Source organism: Cervus elaphus, chromosome 29 (assembly GCF_910594005.1).
Source record: "Cervus elaphus chromosome 29, mCerEla1.1, whole genome shotgun sequence".
Taxonomy (NCBI): domain Eukaryota; kingdom Metazoa; phylum Chordata; class Mammalia; order Artiodactyla; family Cervidae; genus Cervus; species Cervus elaphus.
Genome location: NC_057843.1, coordinates 59,616,351 through 59,635,467, shown reverse-complemented (window position 1 = coordinate 59,635,467; position 19,117 = coordinate 59,616,351). Strand labels below are relative to the sequence as shown.

Here is a 19,117-nt window from a genome sequence, read left to right as displayed (position 1 = left end):
TATATATTTTAAAAAGACCCAGTTCACAAAGCACCTTTTCCAGAAAGCCTCCTTGATTCCTTTCCCCCCCAAGTTTGTTTCTGTAGCAGCATTTTTCACACTGAAATTGCTTCCTCTCTGCCTGCCTTCTTAAGCACTGGCTTGCTCATCTATCCCCCAGCCCCTCTGCGTCCTGCATAGGCCTGGAGGGCAGGGCTGGGTCCTCTGAGAGCTTGCTGCATAAACAATGAAGCAATGAATCTATGAATTAGGGATGTGCTGTAGCGAGATGAATAGAGAAACTCCTTCCCAACAGGGGATTCATTTAAGAGAAAAACCTTATTTTTCTGTTGACCCTGGTTCAGGAAGGGACCAAGTGCTCCTTAGCACAATAAAGGCACATTATTACTTTGAAAGGAGCAGGGCCAAAGGCTTGTTAAAAGAAGCCAACACTTCCCTAATGTGAGACTAGGCTGTGTCATCTTCTAAAAACGAATTTTTTTTTTTAGTCTCCCTTTGGCAAGGTGACTTCTCTTTCAATTATTTATAAGGAAACCGAGGGAGCCGGTTTACTCTCCTGGCAGAAAAGGAAAGTTCCAGGGGCTTCCTACCTCGAAGAACAGCACTTATTCTGTGTTCACAGAACTGATGCTGGGGTTCTTCTGCCAGTTGCCAAGTGCACCTAGTTGTTCAGGACCTGCAGAAGTAACCACAGGCGGGTTCACTGTGATTGGAACATGGGCCCTGACGGCCACAAGCCCCCACTTGGACTGGGCAACAGTGGACCACTCTAGTAAGTGATCACAGGTTCTTCTGGAAGGGCTCAGATTTATAGAATTTCTACAGAATCCTTCAAGAGGGCATGGCCTCCTCTTCCAACTAGCGGCTCCACATCTAGATGAAATCTGAATCTGGATAAGAGACCATGGCTTTCTTCTACAGTGATTCAAATTGGCTTTTGAACACAAGATCCACAGTTTTTCCTATTGTAATAGAGTGAGTCACCTTTTAGTAGGATTCCTAGAGACAATGAGGCTTAGGGGGTGAAGGCATGAAAAGCCACTAATAAAGCCTGGTCAACAAGTCCTTCCTTCCATCCAGTGTCTTCATGTGGCCACACAACGAACTCCAGCAATCAAGACTCTCTTGGGTCTCTTGTTTGGCACCCCTGCCAGGACTGGGCCATGGATATGGTGCAGAGTCTGACTCTGAGTAAGTGCAGGGCCACAGGAATAACAGAATAGCTGACGGAAAGAACCTGTTCCACTGCATCTTTCCAACACGCATACCCCCACTAAGCCTCAGATACATTGATACGTGCTCTAGGACATCAAAGCATTATTTGTAGTAACAAAAGTACTGAAAACAACGGGTTAAAAAACTTCAGTTTTCTGCGTTTAACACTCTGCAAAGTTGAAAAGCCCAAGGACAATCCAAAATGTATCACCATCTGATTACAACCAAAGTCACTGTTGACTGTGAGATGCACCATGACTTTATGTAGCCTGCGTGCTCAATCATGTCCGACTCTTTGGGACCCCATGGACTGTAGCCCACCAGGCTCCTCTGTCCACAGAATTTTCCAAGCAAGAATACTGGAAGGGGTTGTCCTTTCCTCCTCCAGGGGATCTGCCGCACCCAGGGATTGAACCTGTCTCGCATCTCCTGCATTGGCAGGTGGATTCTTTACCACTGCGCCACCTGCGAAGCCTTTATGCAGCATCAAGGGCGTAAATGAGCCAATAAAACTCCACTCCACTGATTGTACAAGAGGTTGATTTCAGAGATGGTAAGAGGCAGGGTAACTACGGGAAATAACTGTGGGTAGAAAAACCAAGCACAAAGCAATGTGTAGGGTATTCGTGTGTGTCTGGGCGTGTATTTAAAGGAGGGGCTATGCAATCATACCTACTTTTATAAAGATCAAAATTCCTGGAAAGAGACTCAAGAACCTGATAACAGGTGTGGCCTCTTGACACCAGGTTGGGGCATTGGGATATCAGGTGGAAGGGAGGTCCTCTTTTCATAGTTACATTCATTTGTTAACTTTGACATTTTAAGCCAAATATTCCTTTTTAAAAAATAAAATTTAGGAAACTACGAAATGCAAAGTAAAATAAAAGAGCTTCCTTCTGGATTAAGGGGCACAGTACTTGGAGCCAGCCTTGGATCCGGAGATTGTATATCCAATCCTTGCTCTACTAGAGCGACCTTGGGCAAGTTCCCGCCCCTACGGGATCTCCAAGAGCCCACTGGTTGCGGAAGGGCGGATCTCAGAACATCCCTCCATCGCAGAGCCCAGGCCAGGCCAGCAGCCCACCCCGCTGCGCTAGACTCGGCCGGGCGGCCGACCGCTGGCGCCCGCGGTGCAGGCCCGGCCAATCAGCGGTCGCGGGGCGGGCGGGGTGGCGGCGCGGCGCGCGCAGAGAGAACCGCGAAGCAGAAGCGCCAGTGCCGTCCGGGAGCGGACCATGCCACGCTCACCCGGGCTCTTCCTGCTGCTGCTGGTGCTGCAGCCGCCGCCAGCCGCGGGCCTCGGGCTCCGCAGCACAGGCGGACGAAACCCGGAGTGCGGTCCGTGCCGACCAGAGCGCTGTCCCGCGCCCGAGCGCTGCCCGGTGCCTGGCATCGTGGCGCGCGACGAGTGCGGCTGCTGCGCGCGCTGCCTGGGCGCCGAGGGCGCGAGCTGCGGGGGCCGGGCCGGCGCGCGCTGCGGCCCAGGGCTCGTGTGTGCGAGCCGCGCCGCGGGGGCCGCGCCCGAGGGCACCGGGCTCTGCGTGTGCGCGCAGCGCGGCTCGGTCTGCGGCTCCGACGGCCGGTCGTACCCCAGCGTTTGCGCGCTGCGCCTGCGCGCCCGCCAGGCGCCCCGCGCGCTCCCTGGCCACCTGCACAAGGCGCGCGACGGCCCCTGCGAATTTGGTAAGTCTAGCTTCTGCCCCGCGATCCTGGGGCGGGTGAAAAAGAGGGACCCTGACCCTCTGGGGCGTGGGGTGAAGGATCTCTTGCTACACAGCGATGGACAGCTCTGCCCAGGCCCCAGTTTTCCCTATGGGGTCAGTTTTCTCATCTGGCCAGTTACCCAAGGAGACGGGGGTGAGGGATGTGTGTGTGTGGGGGGGGGGCAGGAATCCACATCCTGTACCCTCTCTTACCAAGCCCTTGGAGCCACCAGTCACCGAGCTGGTCGTAATTTTGGGGAGCCTGCTGTCCCTTTTGGTACTTAAGTACTTATTGATACAGTTGTTTGCAAGTCTGGCATATTTGCCTCCGGAAGACAGAGTGTGGGAAGCAGGGTGTTCCCACTGGGTCCAGCTCCTTGGGGTCCCACCTTGGACCTGACGGGGGTGGGTTGTTTGAATGAAGAGGGAGAGCAGATGGAGATGCTGGATGAGGAGGAGCTGGAGCTGCAGATTGGGATTCCGGAGTCTGGGGATCAGGGCACCGGGGTTCAGTGAGTGAGGAGTCCAGCCCTTTGCGGAATCTTGAGGAAGCTCTCGCCCAGGACAGGTAAAACCTTGGGAGACCTAAGCTCCGAAGAGATTGTGGTGCCATCAGAGGCAAATCCCAGGTTTTATAAGACTGAAGTTTATAGAATTTGGAGGGTTCCACTTTAAGTAAGGGCTTCCCTGGTGGCTCAGAGGGTAAAGAATCTGCCCGCAAAGTGGGAGACCTGGGTTTGATCCCTGGGGTGGGAAGATTCCCCTGGAGAAGGGAACGACTACCCACTCCAGTATTCTTGCCTGGAGAATCCCATGTACCATACAGTCCCTAGGGTCACAGAGTCAGACACCACTGAGCGACTTTCACTTTCACTTCACTTTAAGTAAAGTAATAGAAAATGATTAATTGCTTGGGACCTAAAAACACAAGCTTCATTAACATCACAATAAAGCCATCTCTGGGTGCCATATTTGCTCACTTTCTACAAGTAATGTTTTAAAACCAAACAGAAATAAACCAAAATATTAGTATAGGGATGCCCAGTCAAGCACCCTGCTGGACCATTAGATTTTGGAGAAATGCCCCTTGTCTAGGTGGCCTGGAGAGGGAAGTGGAGAGTATAGGTGAGCTTGTGCCAGGGGAGTCCCAAGGAGGCCCAGCTCTGGGGTTCTGGCCTGGGACTGGAGATCCAAGAGCAGGCCTAAATGCTTCATTCAGTGTAATGACTTCAGCTGCAACAAGGAAGCCTTGGGGGTGGGGGACAGCCTTTGGAAGTTTCTAGTAAGTATTATCTTTCACCAAGAATCCCAGTTAGATGCCCTCAAGTCCAGGAGACCCAATGGGTTGTTGGACATGAGGCAAGAAGGCCTCTGTCTATGGAAACTTGGAAATAATATGCTGCCCACTGAGGGGTCTGAGACAGCCCCAAGAGCACATGCAAGTCACTGTTGGCTATTCCTCACTAGGGCTCCCGGTGGAGGAGAGAGCTGGCTGCTGCTTCCCTGGCTGCGGCTTTGGGCTGGTCCCTTCCGGGGGCGGTGTCAGCCCTGGTGGAGTCACTGTTGAGGTCCCTCCACTTTGAACCTATGTTTCTGCCCGTGTCATTTAAACAGCCCTGTCTCCTTCCTTCTCCTTCCTGCCATCTATTTTTGCAATCTACTTTCCTCAGCAGTTAATTCTGCTGAGGCAAGTTTCTTTGTTTCCAGACAGGTAACATTTTCACTCCACATGCAGGAGACGTGAGAAATGCTGACCAGGTCTCCAGACCAACTCACTGCTGATGCTCTCAAACGATTCCTCCCTGGACTGGTGCTCTGTTTCTAAGAGAGAGCTGCCTTGAAGGCATTCAGACCCAATCTGCTATTATACGGAGACGGAGACCCTTGGGGCAGGGGTCTCATCCAGGGTGACCAGTAAAACCTGGCTGGCTTCCAGGTCCCCAGCACCCTGTTCAGCACTGCTTCAGGGTAGGGCTTGATAGTGTTAAGTCAGGCAAGTGGCGGTTGCCATGGTTACCGGAGTGTGGGCAGATGGAGGTCCTGTACCCCTAATTCTTTGAAAATTACCAAATGACAAGTAAATGTGACAGCCCCTTCACTCTGATCTGTGGGCTCTGAGCCCACTCCAGGCACAGGCCCCGGGAGTAATGATGTTTATGGAGCCAAACACAAGTAATTCAGAAGCTGCTTTTAACGATCCCAGGAATGGCAGGCGTCAGGCCTCCCCACAATTTAGCTTTCCTTCCCTACCAGCGATTGTGCCATTGGCCACTCCCCAGACCACAGCACTGTCGTCCCATCGCCTTCTGTCCTGACGTGTTTGTGCGGCCCCTGCTCTCGTGCCCTGGTGGAGCAGGAAGGTGTGGACCGGGGATCTTTTCAGCTAGGGAAAATGGCACCTCATTCCATGCTGCCCTCAAGCCATCCTTTATTCAGACACCACGGTGGGAGCACTTTTTAACAATGTCCCTGGGGACCTCGCTGCTTGACGGGAAACAGACCGAGTCAGAGCAGCAGCTGTTCTGCTTCAGTATTGGCGATAAAGTCAGCGCTCCCTGTTCTCTCCTATGCCGTCAGCAAGCCAGCACCTGACGTTAAGGGGATGAAGCCTCCGTAAATACTAGGTTTCACAGTGTGGGAAGTGTTCATACCCAAATACCTCTGAGGGGCATTGGGAAGTGATTTCAGGCTTAAATTCGGACTTTTCCTCCTATGCTCTGAAATGCCCCCAAAATTCGAATTATGAGAGCAATCCTGTGATCAACATACATGCATTGAAGACTCACTGGGTTCCAACATAAAAGTAATTTTTTGGCTATCGGAAATCGCTTTTGCATTCCATCTGCTTTTTTGATTTTTTTACAACTACCCTGGCCAGATCTCACTCCCACTTAATAGAAAGACAAACTAAGGCGGGTGGAAGAGAGTTTCCTGGAGTCACATGACTGGTTGCCGGCTGAGGTGGGGCTCCAGGTACTGACTCTCAGATGGAGTCATGTATCTATAACCTGCTGGCAACTCGATCAGGAAGGCGCTGCAAACCTTTGAATCTTTAGAGTTTCTCGGCCTGAATCCACCTTCCTTTTCCCTCCAAGGCTTGCTGCTGGGGCCTCTGTTCCAGCACCCGGTGATGGCTCTTCAGAGGATCAGGGATAGCCTTACACAAGGGGAAGCAGCTGAGTGGAGCTTGAAAGATGGGTAGAAAATTCCTGGGCTGAGAAGCGGGGGCAGAGAGGCACTGCATAAACCACGGCAAGGAGGTAGGAGCTCCTGGGGCAAGTGTGAACAGTGGACCCATAGGCAATACCCAGTGGGCTGGTTGGCGGAGGAGATGAGACCCAGAGCTGTCTGGGGCGGGCTCGTGGCAGGACTGGCGTGCCGTGCTGCGGGGTGAGCCTTCATTCTGCACCGAGGGGTTGGTTCCGTTTCTCAACAGTAAGCTGGTCGTGGTGGTAGTACTTTGTTATCATTACTTTAACAAGCTGCTCTGTTCCATGTGCCCTGATCGTTTGCGAGCACTGGGAGGAGGCTGGGATCCTGCAGACAGCAGGCTGAGGTCGTGCTGCGTTAGATAGGAACGGGGTACCATGCCAACCAAGCCCCTGAAGCATCAGTGAGCTATTGAGATCCTAAATCTTAGAAAATTCGCCTTGGTTGAAATTCCAGCTCCACTTAGACATCTCAGTCTGTGCAAGGCCTGTGTTACCAGGTAACCAGGAGATGCAGCGAATACCACTTTCTGAGAGGGACAAAGAAGGGGGCCTCGTGCTCAAAAGCCTTTCATGCCGAGGGAGGGGGCTTGAGGCGCACGCTGCAGGGAGCCGGATTAAGCTGTGTCTGGTTCCACATGTAATGCGACTATTAGCATAAATTATCAGGGCTGTTCAGGGCGCTGATTATTAAACCCTCTGGTTGTGTGCTTCTCCATATGAGCAGATGGGTTCCTGGGAGATGACTTTTGATATTCTTTCCTTCCCAAGCGCCATTAACTTGAGACAAATCTTGGAGGCATTAGGGAAGATCTTTTATTCCAGCCATCAAGGACATTCTCAGTCCACGGGGTGGGGGCACAGCTCCCCACACACTATAGTAATGATATCGACCTCTTTCATTTCTATAGATCCACAAGGTTAACAACACAGTCACATCCATTCTTTCCCTTCACCCCGGAGGATGTGGGGTCATTATCCTCATTTGCAGATAAGGAGAACATTGTTAGCAGGTTGCCCAGTGGTTGGCGGCCAGACCCCCAGGCATGTTGAGTTTCCCTTGGTAGTGTTTGGGCTTCCCAGGTGGCTCAGTGGGTAAAGAATCCACCTACAATACAGGAAACGCAGGCAGATGCAAGTTCGAGCCCCAGTTTGGGAAGATCCCCCGGAGGAGGGCATGGCAACCCACTCCAGTATTCTTGCCTAGAGAGTCCCATGGACGGAGGAGCCTGGTGGGCCGCAGTTCGCAGGGTCGCAAAGACTCGGACACGACTCAAGCGACTGAGCACCCACGCACAGTACTGGCTTGCCCGCCCTCTGCTGCCTCTGAGGGTGCACGCCTGGCTGACTATTCTGTGTCCTGACGGGTGCGTTTGTGCCATCCCAGCATTTCCAGGGCCGTAGCTGACACGAGCAGAAGGAAGCAAGTGTTTAGCAAGGAAGAGCTAGGGAGACAAAACCAGCAGATTCCCGGGCGGGGCCGAGCAGGCGCCATCCTCTCTCCTGGAAGCCACGTGACTCTTGCCAAAGGCCGGCGGAGAGGAGAGCCCTGGCTCTTCCCGGAGGGTGGCGGCTCAGGCGGCGGTGAGGTGCGAGGCCATACCCTGGGCTCTCCAGAGAGCGGGCTGCGGGCCACGGCCTCTGGAGCCTCCGGGGAAGGGCCCACCGACAGCCCACTCCCCAGAGGCCGGTAGAGGGTCTCAGCATCTTCGCAGAGACTGGCCTTGGGGTAGCACACCCTGTGGGGGCTGCAGGTCCCTCCGTGCGTCTGGAGTTCTTGTGACTGTCTTCACAGGAGCCCATGCGGAGGGCAGCGGGGGGAGAGTGGCCTCCTGGGCCCGTTTTAAAGAGGAAGCTGGAGTGTGGGCGAGACAGGACTGCGCCTGAGTTCCCAGGGTGGTCACGAGCTGCAGGGCCCCAGTGCCAGACTTCAGTGAGCCCCAGGGAGCAGTAAGACTGGGCGCATCCTGCCCCGATCACGGACACACCACGCACTTACTGGTGTCTTCACAAGAGCTGCTGCCTGGGGTGATGTCGGGAGGGTTTCATTTCTGTGCAGAAAAGAGTAAATGTGGACACACCACCCACTTACTGGTGTCTTCACAAGAGCTGCTCCCTGGGGTGACGTCGGGAGCGTTTCATTTCTGTGCAGAAAAGAGTGAACGTGGCGGGCCTGAGACCGTTGTCTCTTGGAAAGGCCCACTGGGAATTTGGATGTGCGGAGGGCTGCCTCCCTCTCCGGAATCGAGAAGAGTCGCTCACTGGATGTGAACTGTACGGCATGGTTTATGCTGCACGCCTGCTTTCCTTCCGGGAGTCTGGAGTTCTGGTTTGTAGCAGGCAGAGGGTGCCTGGGGGGCTGGCTCCCAGTAAAAGCCCTCAGCACTGAGGTCTAGTGATCCCCCTTGGTAGAGGCCGTCCTACGTGTTGTCACAGGTTGTGCTGGAGAATTAGGTGCCTCATCCTCTGTGACTCCACTGGACGAGGCTCCTGAAAGCGCGCTCCTGACTTCCTGAGTCTTTGCTCCGTGAGTCTCTTTCCCCTTTGCTGGTTTGCTGGGTCTCCTCTGTTGTAATAAATCCCACTGTGAATAAACTGTGCCCAGTCCCATGAGTCCTTGTAGCAAGTCGTTGATCCTGGGACTTGTCTTGGGGGCCCCCGACACAATACCTTAGGAACTCATTCTTATTCTGGGATGAAGTCCATACGGCTAACACATGTTTCACCTTTAAAATTCATGTGGGATTAATGCAATCAGAGTGCCTAGGTTTGCATCCTTGCTCCCCTAGGTGCTTCATCTTTCTGAGCCTTGGATTTCTTATCTGTTAACTGGGGCTAAAAGCACCTACTTCCCATGCCTGGTGTGAAGATGAGAGGGTGTTGGACATGGACGTGCCATCTCAGGAGAAGGCAGGATGTTATGGGACGGAAACCCCGGGCTCACAGTCTCACCCTGCTGTGTAAGGCCGGCTAACCCTGGCTAGCTCCCTCAGATGGCAGCTGGGGAGATTGCTGGAAGGATCAAATGGCTTAACCCTGTAAGCAGAAGGGTGGCATTATTACTATCATGATGGGATTCCCAGGTGGCTCGGTGGTAAAGAATTCGACTGCAATGCAGGAGACCTGGGTTCGATCCCTGGGTTGAGAAGATCCCCTGGAGCAGGAAACGGCAACCCACTCCAGTATTCTTGCCAGGAAAGTCCCATGGACGGAGGAGCCTGGTGGGGTACAGTCATGGGGTCACAAAGAGCTGGCCACAACTGTGCGTACACACACACACACTATCGTGATAATGATGGCTGATTTTAAAGAGCTATTATGGATAAAAACCTCCAAATTTAAAATCAGATATGTTTAAATTAAAACTAGATTAAGCTACAGGAGGAAATTTTTTGAAATAACTGAACACTGCTATATCTTGAGTTATGGTAATGGTTACACGGTGTATGCATTTGTCAAAACTTAGAAATGTACACTAGAAAGAATGAATGTACTGTGTATACATTTAAAAATAAAGCTTGGATGTCACTTTATTGCCAAAAGCAGTGGGCTCTTTTGGAAAAGAAATGCTATTTTCTGGCTTGAAACTAGTGGCAAAGGCAGCATTTCCAAGACGGTCTTTAACTGTAGTTACGGAAAAAGAGGGGAATGCAAGGAGAGAGAGATGAAATGTGATTTACTGGCTTACTCATTTAGGCTTGAAAGGGACTGATGAAATCTCATTTAAAATTTATGGCTCTACATGAACGGAAGTAAAACATGTTGATTGAGTGTCCCTTTGGAATCTATTGAGGGCTTTAGAATAAGATGCAGTTCTGATTGTTCCCACAGCGAGCCATTTGAGGACTGGTTTGGGCTCCGGGGGAGGCGATGCTGGCAGGAGGATGTGAATAAATTAGACTCTCTTTGTTGTCCATTGCAGATGGGGCTCTGCCGTAGAGCAGGGGTGCTGTGGTTCTTTGTGGTGGTTGGCAGGTGGCTGGAGCGTGTCGGGTGATGTTAGAAGCCTGGAACCTTGGTTTATTCGGGGGACACTTGGGGTTGTGGGTAGAGGTGTGGTGCTTAGAGAGCATTCAGTTGGTCACAGCTGAAGGAGTGAGCTGATCAGGCTGCGAGGGTAGAAAGCAGCCTGGGGTGAGGAGAGCAGGGTTTGTATTCATCTTACTGGAGGCCATTTGAGGTGACCCGGGCTCTCTAGGGCTCCTGGCAGCCCTGGGATCAGTAGGCGGGAGTTACAGGATGCAGGTCTTAACTCCAAGTGAGGACAACCTTTCTTACCAGAAGAGTCAAGGATGGAAGGGCCTGGCTTTATAAGTAGTGAGCTCTCCATCACTGGGGGCATGCAAGTGGAGGCTAGATGAGTCCATCACAGACCGTCAGGCACATGCTTTGGGGAGTTGGGCCTCTCCAGTTTGAAACAAGAAGCTCTAAGACAATTTCCCAGAGATCTCTTGGCATCAGCTTGACAGGGTCTGCTTCCTAGTCTGTCTAGAGGGTCCAGACCTGTCTCCTTTCTGCGCCTTTCGTTCCTTCCCTCCGTGCTCTTCATCCAGCCTTCTGTCTCCCTTTGTTCTCCTTTTTCACTGCAGCCTCACCTCGGCTGGCAAAGGCCCTTTCCTTCTCCAAGGCTGGCCTCTGGCGGGCAGAGGGCATGCCCATGAATCACCAGGCAGAGTGCCAAGAGTCGTGGACGCTGCAGTTTGACGCCCAGGGATGAATGTGTTTACTCTCTTATTCGTTGTGTGTTTCTTTGCGGAGTCATCGGTTTGACAGGCCTACCCTGCCCCGCATTTGCACACTGTGTTACCTTAAACCCTCACTTTCACACTCAACACGTACTAAAATCAGCTCAACAGCCCTGTGACACAGGGGGTATTATCCTCATCTCAGAAAGGTCCCCTGGAGGAGGGCATGGGAACCCACTCCAGTGTTCTTCCCTGGAGAATCCCATGGACAGGGAAGCCTGGCAGGCTACAGTCCATAATATTGCAGAGTCGGACACAATGAAGCGACTTAGCACACACGCATCCCCGTCTTACAGACAGCAGACCTGAGCAGAGAGCGTTCTCTTGGCCCGGCCTCCACATCGCACCTCCCCAAGACCACACAGGCCTCAGCTGGAGCACCTGCACCGTGAGGCAGGCTGGGATTCAGCGGGTCAAAGTGGGCAGATCCCTGGTACTGGGCTAGGACACACCCCCAGGCCCTCAGGATGGGCAGCTGCGGTGCATCCCGAATAGAGGATAGGCAGGCAGGGCGGGCGAGCGTGCTGAGGGCCAGGTGGAGGGGCTGAAGGCCAAGGCAGCTGGGCTTAATTCTTTCAGGCCCCGTAAGCAGAGTGGGGGCTGGCCACCGGGAGGGGGACAAGCGAGCGTGGGGTGCCAGCTAGGAACATCTAACTCGGGACTCCCCTCGTGGCCCAGTGACTCTCCCAATGCAGGGCGCTGGGGGTTTGATCCCTCTGCAGGGAACTGATCCCACATGCCGCAACTGCAGATCCAGTGCCACAACTAAGACCCGAATAAATGATAAAATAAGCATTTTAAAAAAGAATGTCTTAACTCAAAGGCCACGTGCTTCCCCATTCCACCCGGCAAGCCCACACCCTCCGTCTTTTCTGTGAAGTCAGTCCTGGCAGCCTAGCACCATGTTGCCCAATTCCCTGATTTACTTTTCTCCGGCAGTAGCGAGGCTCAGCATCCATGCCGGCAGTTTTGCCCTTGAGGATGGGGATGGGGAGGTTGGTGGAGCCTGTGATATGCAAATGAGCATCTTGAACTGCAGGGGGTCTCAGCAGGGGGTGAGGGCAGCTGGGCTTTGTGGCATTATTCTTTGAACGCCCTCCATGCGGAAGGAGAAAAGCCCATCTGTTAGAAGACACCAGCCCCTCCCGGAGCCTGCCACCCTGCCGAGTAGCTGAGCTGTAAGCAGATGGCAGCTGGGGTCCTGGGAGGGGTCCTGGGAGGGAGTGTGACAGACAGAAGTCGTCTTTCCTCTCTGGATCCCTGTTTTCCTGTTGGTAGAACAGAGGCAATGAAGCAGGAGATGAAGGCATCCTTTCAGGTCTAAGGAGAACTCCCTTCTAGGTTTCCTTGCCTCTGAGTGTATCCTTTCCATGTGGGGAGGTCTCACCTGCCCCAACCTGCTATGTGCTGGCAGGGGATCTTAGAGGTGAAGGGCTTGGCCAGGGTCAAGCCTGTCTTACCTTGTCTTTTTCTCCCAGCTCCTGTGGTCATCACCCCACCCCAGAGCGTTCACAATGTCACCGGGGCACAGGTGTACCTGTCCTGTGGGGTGAGGGCTGTGCCCACCCCAGTTGTCACGTGGAGGAAGGTATTTATATCCAAGAACTTCTCTGCGTGTGTGTGTGTGTGTGTGTGTGTGTGTGTGTGTGTGTGTGTGTGTGTGTGTGTGTGTGTGTGTGTGTGTGGCTGGGGGAAGGTATAAATGTTTTTAAGTGTGTGTATTTATCTCTTATGTGAATTGGAGGATTTCAAAAAAATATGTTCCATTCCTCTGCCTCCAGATGTATGATTCAAAACTTTTACCCCCCCCCAAAAAAAAACACAAACTTTTACCCCGAAGCTCTCCCCAGAGAAGGGGTGTGGCTGTTTGCCACTCAGCTGTCCAGGAAGTTCTGTTTATGTAGCCTGTGTCAGCTGAGATGAAGTTAGAGCCTCCTGGACTGGGTCTGGGTTTCAGAAAGACTTGGCTGGTAGAAGATGATCCGATCCTATCCTAAAGCTAGATCTTCCTGCAGCTCAGGTTTTGAGAGGTGGAGATGGGTACAGCCCGTGTTCCCCTTATCTCAGCAGCCCTGAGAAGGGCCAGGAAATTCTGGTGCTGGTGATGTCTGTACCTCTGCTGTCCAGTAGGGGATGCTGTCTGTACATCTGCTCAGGCTTAAGAAGAAACTGATGTTTCGTAGGAATGAGGTACTAGGGTCTCAGCCTTCAAGTCAGCGCGAAGGTGAAGACAGTGAGGGTGTCTGTGGGGTGGTCCTTATTCAGAAATGATTTTTCTAAGTCACGCCTGCTTATTCTGTCTTCTGTAGGTCACACGGTCTCCTGCGGGCACCCAGGCAATGGAGGACCTGCCTGGGGACCACGTCAACATAGCCGTCCATGTCCGAGGAGGCCCTTCTGACCACGAGGCCACTGCCTGGGTTTTGGTGAGTATCTCATTTGTTAATACTCATGGGCTTCCCTCACAGCTCAGCTGGTAAAGAATCTGCCTGCAATGTGCGAGACCTGGGCTCGATCCCTGGGTTGGGAAGATCCCCTGGAGAAGGGAAAGGCTACCCACTCCAGTATTCTGGCCTGGAGAATTCCATGGACTGTATAGTCCATGGGGTCACAAAGAGTCGGACACGACTGAGTGACTTTCACTTCGCTGGCTGTTATTGACTGGCTCTTATAAAGCACCTTGTATATTTCTGTGACATGTTACCCCTTTCAGATGTTCTTGTCCATTTCTGCCTGGGCTCTATGGTAACTGAGGAAAGCAGGGCAGGTAGGATAATGCCTGAGAGCAGAAGAGGTCCCACTGCTAGGCAGAATACGGCCTCAGAAGGATGTTCACGTCCTAATCCCTGGAGCTGGTGAATATGTTATATGGCAAGAGGGGAATGAGGTTGCAGATGGAATTAAGATTATTAATCAACTGACCTTAATAAAGTTATCCTGAGCTATCTGGGTGGGCCTGATACAATCACAGGAGTCTTTTAAATGTAGAAAAGAGAGACAGGAGAGAGAGGCAGAGATGGCAGTGTCAGAAGACGTGAACTCCCATTGCTGGATTCGAGGATGCAAGAAGGACTCACAGGCAGCCTCTGGAATGCTTCTCTTAGGGCATCTGGAAAGAAGGCAACCCTGCTGATACCTTGACGTTAGCCCACTGAGACCCACTTGGACGTCTGACTTCAAGACGTGTACATAGTAAATTTGTGTTGTCTTAAGACAGTAAGCATGTGGTCATTTGTAACAAAGCCATAGAAAACTAATACACTTGACTAAGACCCCACGGCTGATAAAGGAGTAGTAAGGGTGGGGGACATGGTGGGGTGTGGACAGCACCTTCCCATCCTCCTCCAGGGCGGTTCTTTATGCCACGTGCAGCGATGTGGCTGAGAAGAGGGAATGCCCTGTGTTTGAACGGGTGATGGAGTAATGGGATACGGGTCACTCTCCCTCTCTGAGCTCCAGTGTCCACAGCCGTGAAAAGGGGGCTTTGGACTGGACCATGCCTGGCGACCCTAACAGTCTGTGACTTACTGGTGAGTCTCCTGTAATGTGAGGATAACGATGCTCCCCTTCAGCCATGATGGGGTCAAAGTGACACAGGGCGCATCAACCCTCCCTGGTCTGGTGACTCACAGTTGAGAGATGCTGTTCTGCTGCGAGAAAGCAGGAAAGGAGGGCGCCGCCGTGGATCCGCTCTGCAGGGCTGGGAGATGGGCGCCGCCGTGGATCCGCTCTGCAGGGCTGTGGGATGGGCGCTGCCGTGGATCCGCGCTGCAGGGCTGGGAGATGGGCGCCGCCGTGGATCCGCGCTGCAGGGCTGGGAGATGGGCGCTGCCGTGGACCCGCTCTGCAGGGCTGGGAGATGGGCACCGCCATGGATCCGCGCTGCAGGGCTGGGAGATGGGCGCTGCCGTGGATCCGCTCTGCAGGGCTGGGAGATGGGCGCCGCCATGGATCTGCTCTGCAGGGCTGGGAGATGGGGTCTCCAGTGTGCCCTTCGGATTCTGTCCCCATCTCTGCCAGGTCTGGCAACTTCTCCACCCAGCTTATAGGCTCAGGATGCACCTGGGTCCGTGACTTTTTCAAATCTAACATACTCCCCCGCTTTGTTACAAGGAGAGGCAGAGGAGAGGTTATCTTTGGTACTGTTTTGTAAAGCTGCCTCCATTGGGAGCACTTTGGGCCTTCCACGGTCAGTATTGTTTTGCTCTTTTAAATTTGCAGTGTTTTCCTTTAAGGGGCTTCCCAGGTAGCTCAGTGGTAAAGACTCTCCCTGTCAATGCAGGAGACGGTGAAGACGCAGGTTCGATCCCTAGGTCTGGATGATCCCCTGGAGGAGGAAATGGCAACCCACTCCAGTGTTCTTGGCTAGAGAATCCCATGGACAGAGGAGCCTGGCTGGCTACAGTCTATGGGGTCACGACGAGTCAGACACGACTGAGCGCACGTGTGTTTTCGTTAGAATCTATACCTATCACCTTCAATAAAAGGACCAGGTTCCTGTCAGTAAAAGGCAGGATGCAGGAAACATTAAAATGAGAGCCAGGATACGGAGGGTACTGAGAAGGAAGTTTAACTCTGTCTCAGCGGCCAAGACAAGAAGTAAGAGGGTGAACTCTGTCTTATTCCAAAAAGCTGCAGGTGTTCAGGATCATTATGAACTAAGTACGTGGTTTTGCTGTGTCGCGGATGACTGTGTAAACTCGCCTGCTTAACTTCTAGATCGACCCTCTGAGGAAGGAAGACGAGGGGCTGTACCAGTGCCACTCAGCCAACGCGCTCGGGGAGGCCCAGGCTCACGGCACCGTGACCGTGGTCGGTCGGAGTCAGCGCAGAGCAGCCCGCTTCCCCGCTCCAGACGACCGCCTGTGACGGCGCACGTGCGTGTTTCCCGTCGTCTGAGCTTGTACGCCTCTGTCACAAGAGGCTGAGATGAGTTATAAGATGCATAATAAATAAGAAGGAAAACACTGAACTGAGGGAAACAGAGGAACGCAGACCAAGAGCAGAACATGTTACAGTTGGCAGCTAGCCTGGTGTGTCCTACACACACGTCACGCTGGGCTTCCCACTCGCGTGCCAAGTCAAGAGCTATGAACGTTAGGGGTGTCCAGGTGAAAGAGACCACCAATTGTTTTTTTTTTTCTGTTTCGGAGGCTGAATGGAACGTTTCCTCCAAATCAGCCCGGTGAGGGCGCTGAGAGAGCAGGAATGGTCCCTGACGGTACCCATGTGAAAACACGCACAGAGGAGACAGTCTGAGCTTCGTGGGTCTGTCCCCTGAAGTGTAGCTCTGCAAGCAGGTACAGCTTCTAGAAACAGGGAGGAAAAGTGCAAGGTGTAAAACCGTCAAACAGAAACTCAGGAGATGGCTCTTAAAGTCGCCCTCCTGATACTTTTACTTCTTTATATGTGTGTATTGTTATGTATATGGCTCAGCGGTAAGGAATCTGCCTACCAATGCAGGAGATGCAGGTTCGATCCCTGGGTCAGAAAGATCCCCTGGAGAGGGCAATGGTAACCCACTCCAGTATTCTTGCCTGGGAAATCCCGTGGACAGAGGAGCCTAGTGGGGGTCGCAGGCTGGAGTCTGTGGGGGTCGCAGAGTTAGATAAGACTTAGTGACTAAACAACAACAACAACAACTAGAAACATGTGTATCAGAAAGTCAGGTATCAGGATTTTTTCCCCATATTTCCTATAACTTTTTCCAGCTCTTGCTTGCATAACTCGGGGGACACAGAGCTCTGTACCACCAAAAAACCATCTGTGGGTTTTTCTAGTAACTGAAAGTTCTTCCTCATATTACACTGGAATCTGCCTCTCTGAAATGCCCCACCCATAGGTCTTATATGTAATTCTGGGATCCCCATAGGCACCTCTGCTCCCACCAGCAGTTGGGGAGAGATTTAACGTTAGGGTCATTACCCCCACCTTCCATCTAACACGTAGTTGACTATGACAGAGCAGGCTTCTTTTCTCTAATTTTTTTTCCCCTCTTTTCTTCTAGGGTCTTAGAAACTTGATCACAGGATGACGGAAAAGTCGAGTCATGGATCATTTCACTTTGTGAAGAATTAGAAAAACTGTTTGTAGATGACCCCTTTTGTATGTTTTTAAACGTTAGATGCAAACTAGATTCGTATGCAGATGTAGTTTTTAGCAGGGCAAACAGACTGCATGTAGCCTTTTTATACTTTTGAAATGAACAGCTCTGTGAGAATTCTTTTCTAGCTTCTCCCTCCAAGGGAAGGCCGCATGTAAGTCCATGTAATTCTACAGGGCTGGACCGAAGTGTGTGTCAGCTGTGACTCTGCCTCGTTTGTCTGTGGTTGATTAGTGGAGCTCTGTGACAGACAGCGTGTGTTTTAGGAGGAGGGGGAGGGTCTTGCCGTCCTCTGCCTGACCTCTAACTTGCTCTGTGATCTGGATAGGTCCCTCCCTCTCTGGGCCTTGGTCTCTTCAGCTGTGAATGTGCTATTTGGACTGTATGTAACCTATGTCCTTTCAAACACTGCCACCCTGGAGTAGGAAGGTCCTACAGAAAAAATATGAGAAGTGTAGTCTTAGCCTTCTTTTACAAACAATATTCCCTCAAAGACAAATGCACTGCTTCACAGGAGGGTGTGGAGAGCTGGCTATAGCTTATCTATTCCTACTGTTTTCCCATTTTAAAGAGGTTTAGTCCCAGATGGAACACTTAACCAGTCTCAGAGCCTGGGTATATGGGGACTAAGATATCCACTTATTAACAAGCCCAGCATTCTCTAACCAAGCAGGCAGTGGGAACCTGGCTTTTGGACATCAGATTGTTAAAAAAGGAGTCAACTGCTCTCTCTGGGCTGTAGAATTAGAGTGCAGTAGAGTATATTAGGATTGGGGGCAGGAGGAGAAGGGGACGACAGAGGATGAGACAGCTGGATGGCATCACCGACTCGATGGACATGGGTTTGGGTGGACTCCGGGAGTTGGTGATGGACAGGGAGGCCTGGAGTGTTGCGATTCATGGGGTCACAAAGAGTCGGACACAACTGAGTGACTGAACTGAACTGAGAGTATATTTTACTTAGAGATATTCTGAAGTCACCCAGAAACAAAACTTGCTTGAAAGAAGCAGAGTATTTAATATCTGGCTAAAGAAATAGATCCCCTGGGTGATGAGTAAAATTCTTTAAAATCAAAATTGGGATGGCACATGTGGCTAGTTGTTAAATTTCATGAAACACTTCTCTGTCTGTGGTCACTTCCCATCTCTGGGATGGCAGGTAGGATGCTCATTAATGTCCCTCCCCCGTTACAGATGAAGAAACCCAGCTCTGAGAGTACTGTGCTTGCCTGAGGTCTGAAAGTCTCTGAGAGGGACTGGAGCTGAGGGCGCCTGGGCCTCTTTGGCACCCTTTCCACTCCATGGTGCTACTTCTCAGAACAATTTGTAGCTGTGGGAAGGAAGATGCCGCCAGTTCCATGGGTTTCAGGGATTCTCCTCAAGGTCTGTCTCAGCTTTTAAACCAACACTCTCGTGACGCTCACTTTGAGCATTGCATTTTGGAGTCTTTTTGAAATTGCATTTTCTTCCTTTAAAGCCTGGCTATTCCACATCTGAAATGTTGGGGTGGCATCACCCTAACGTACACAGCAGGGGACTGTCCCGGGACTCCAGAAACATGAGGTCCATTTGGGAATGCCTCCCTGTCTTGCTGGGTGACCCTGAGCAAGTCCATTTCGCTTTCTGGACCTCAGTTTCCTCATGTGAATAAGAAGGGAGTGAAACTAGGTCAGTGGTTTTCAAACTTTAAAACGTTGGAACCCCTTCGTTGAATAAAGTCAGCACTGAAACTGATCACAAATGGGAAGCTGTGCCTGTCTGTTGGAGGCTGGGCCTTCTAGGGGACCGGGTCATGTCCCCTCCCTACGCAGCACGCCGCGCCGCCCCCCATGACAGTGACTCTGAGTCCAAGTTGGTGGTAAATCCCTCTGGGGTCTGAGTGATTGGGAGATGGCTTGGGAAGACACTTAGTGAAACTATGTCAGAGGAAAAGGAGACTGTTCCTTTGGAGAACAGCATCATGCATTTGCTGAGAAGCGAGTTCAGCAAAATCGGGTGAATCACCTCAACTTTGCCCGGTGAGAGCGGGATGTGGACCCAGAGGGCAGGCCGGATGGAGCCCTGGGGTGACAGGGCCCAGCATCAGGGCTGCGGGAGGCTGGGTTCAGCATTGCAATGATGTACAGAAAGTAATGATGTTAC

The 19,117-nt window shown here is 52.1% G+C and overlaps 1 protein-coding gene across 1 annotated transcript; it reads left to right on the top strand.

Moving 5' to 3' along the window:
- The first annotated feature begins 2,264 nt into the window (after nt 1-2,264).
- Nucleotides 2,265-18,709, top strand: IGFBPL1 (insulin like growth factor binding protein like 1). Its single transcript, XM_043891474.1, has 5 exons — nt 2,265-2,898; nt 12,351-12,460; nt 13,182-13,298; nt 15,592-15,749; nt 16,880-18,709. The coding sequence occupies exons 1-4, from the start codon at nt 2,451-2,453 to the stop codon at nt 15,739-15,741; spliced, it is 825 nt and encodes a 274-aa protein (XP_043747409.1). The 5' UTR covers nt 2,265-2,450; the 3' UTR covers nt 15,742-15,749; nt 16,880-18,709.
- Nucleotides 18,710-19,117: the final 408 nt, after the last annotated feature.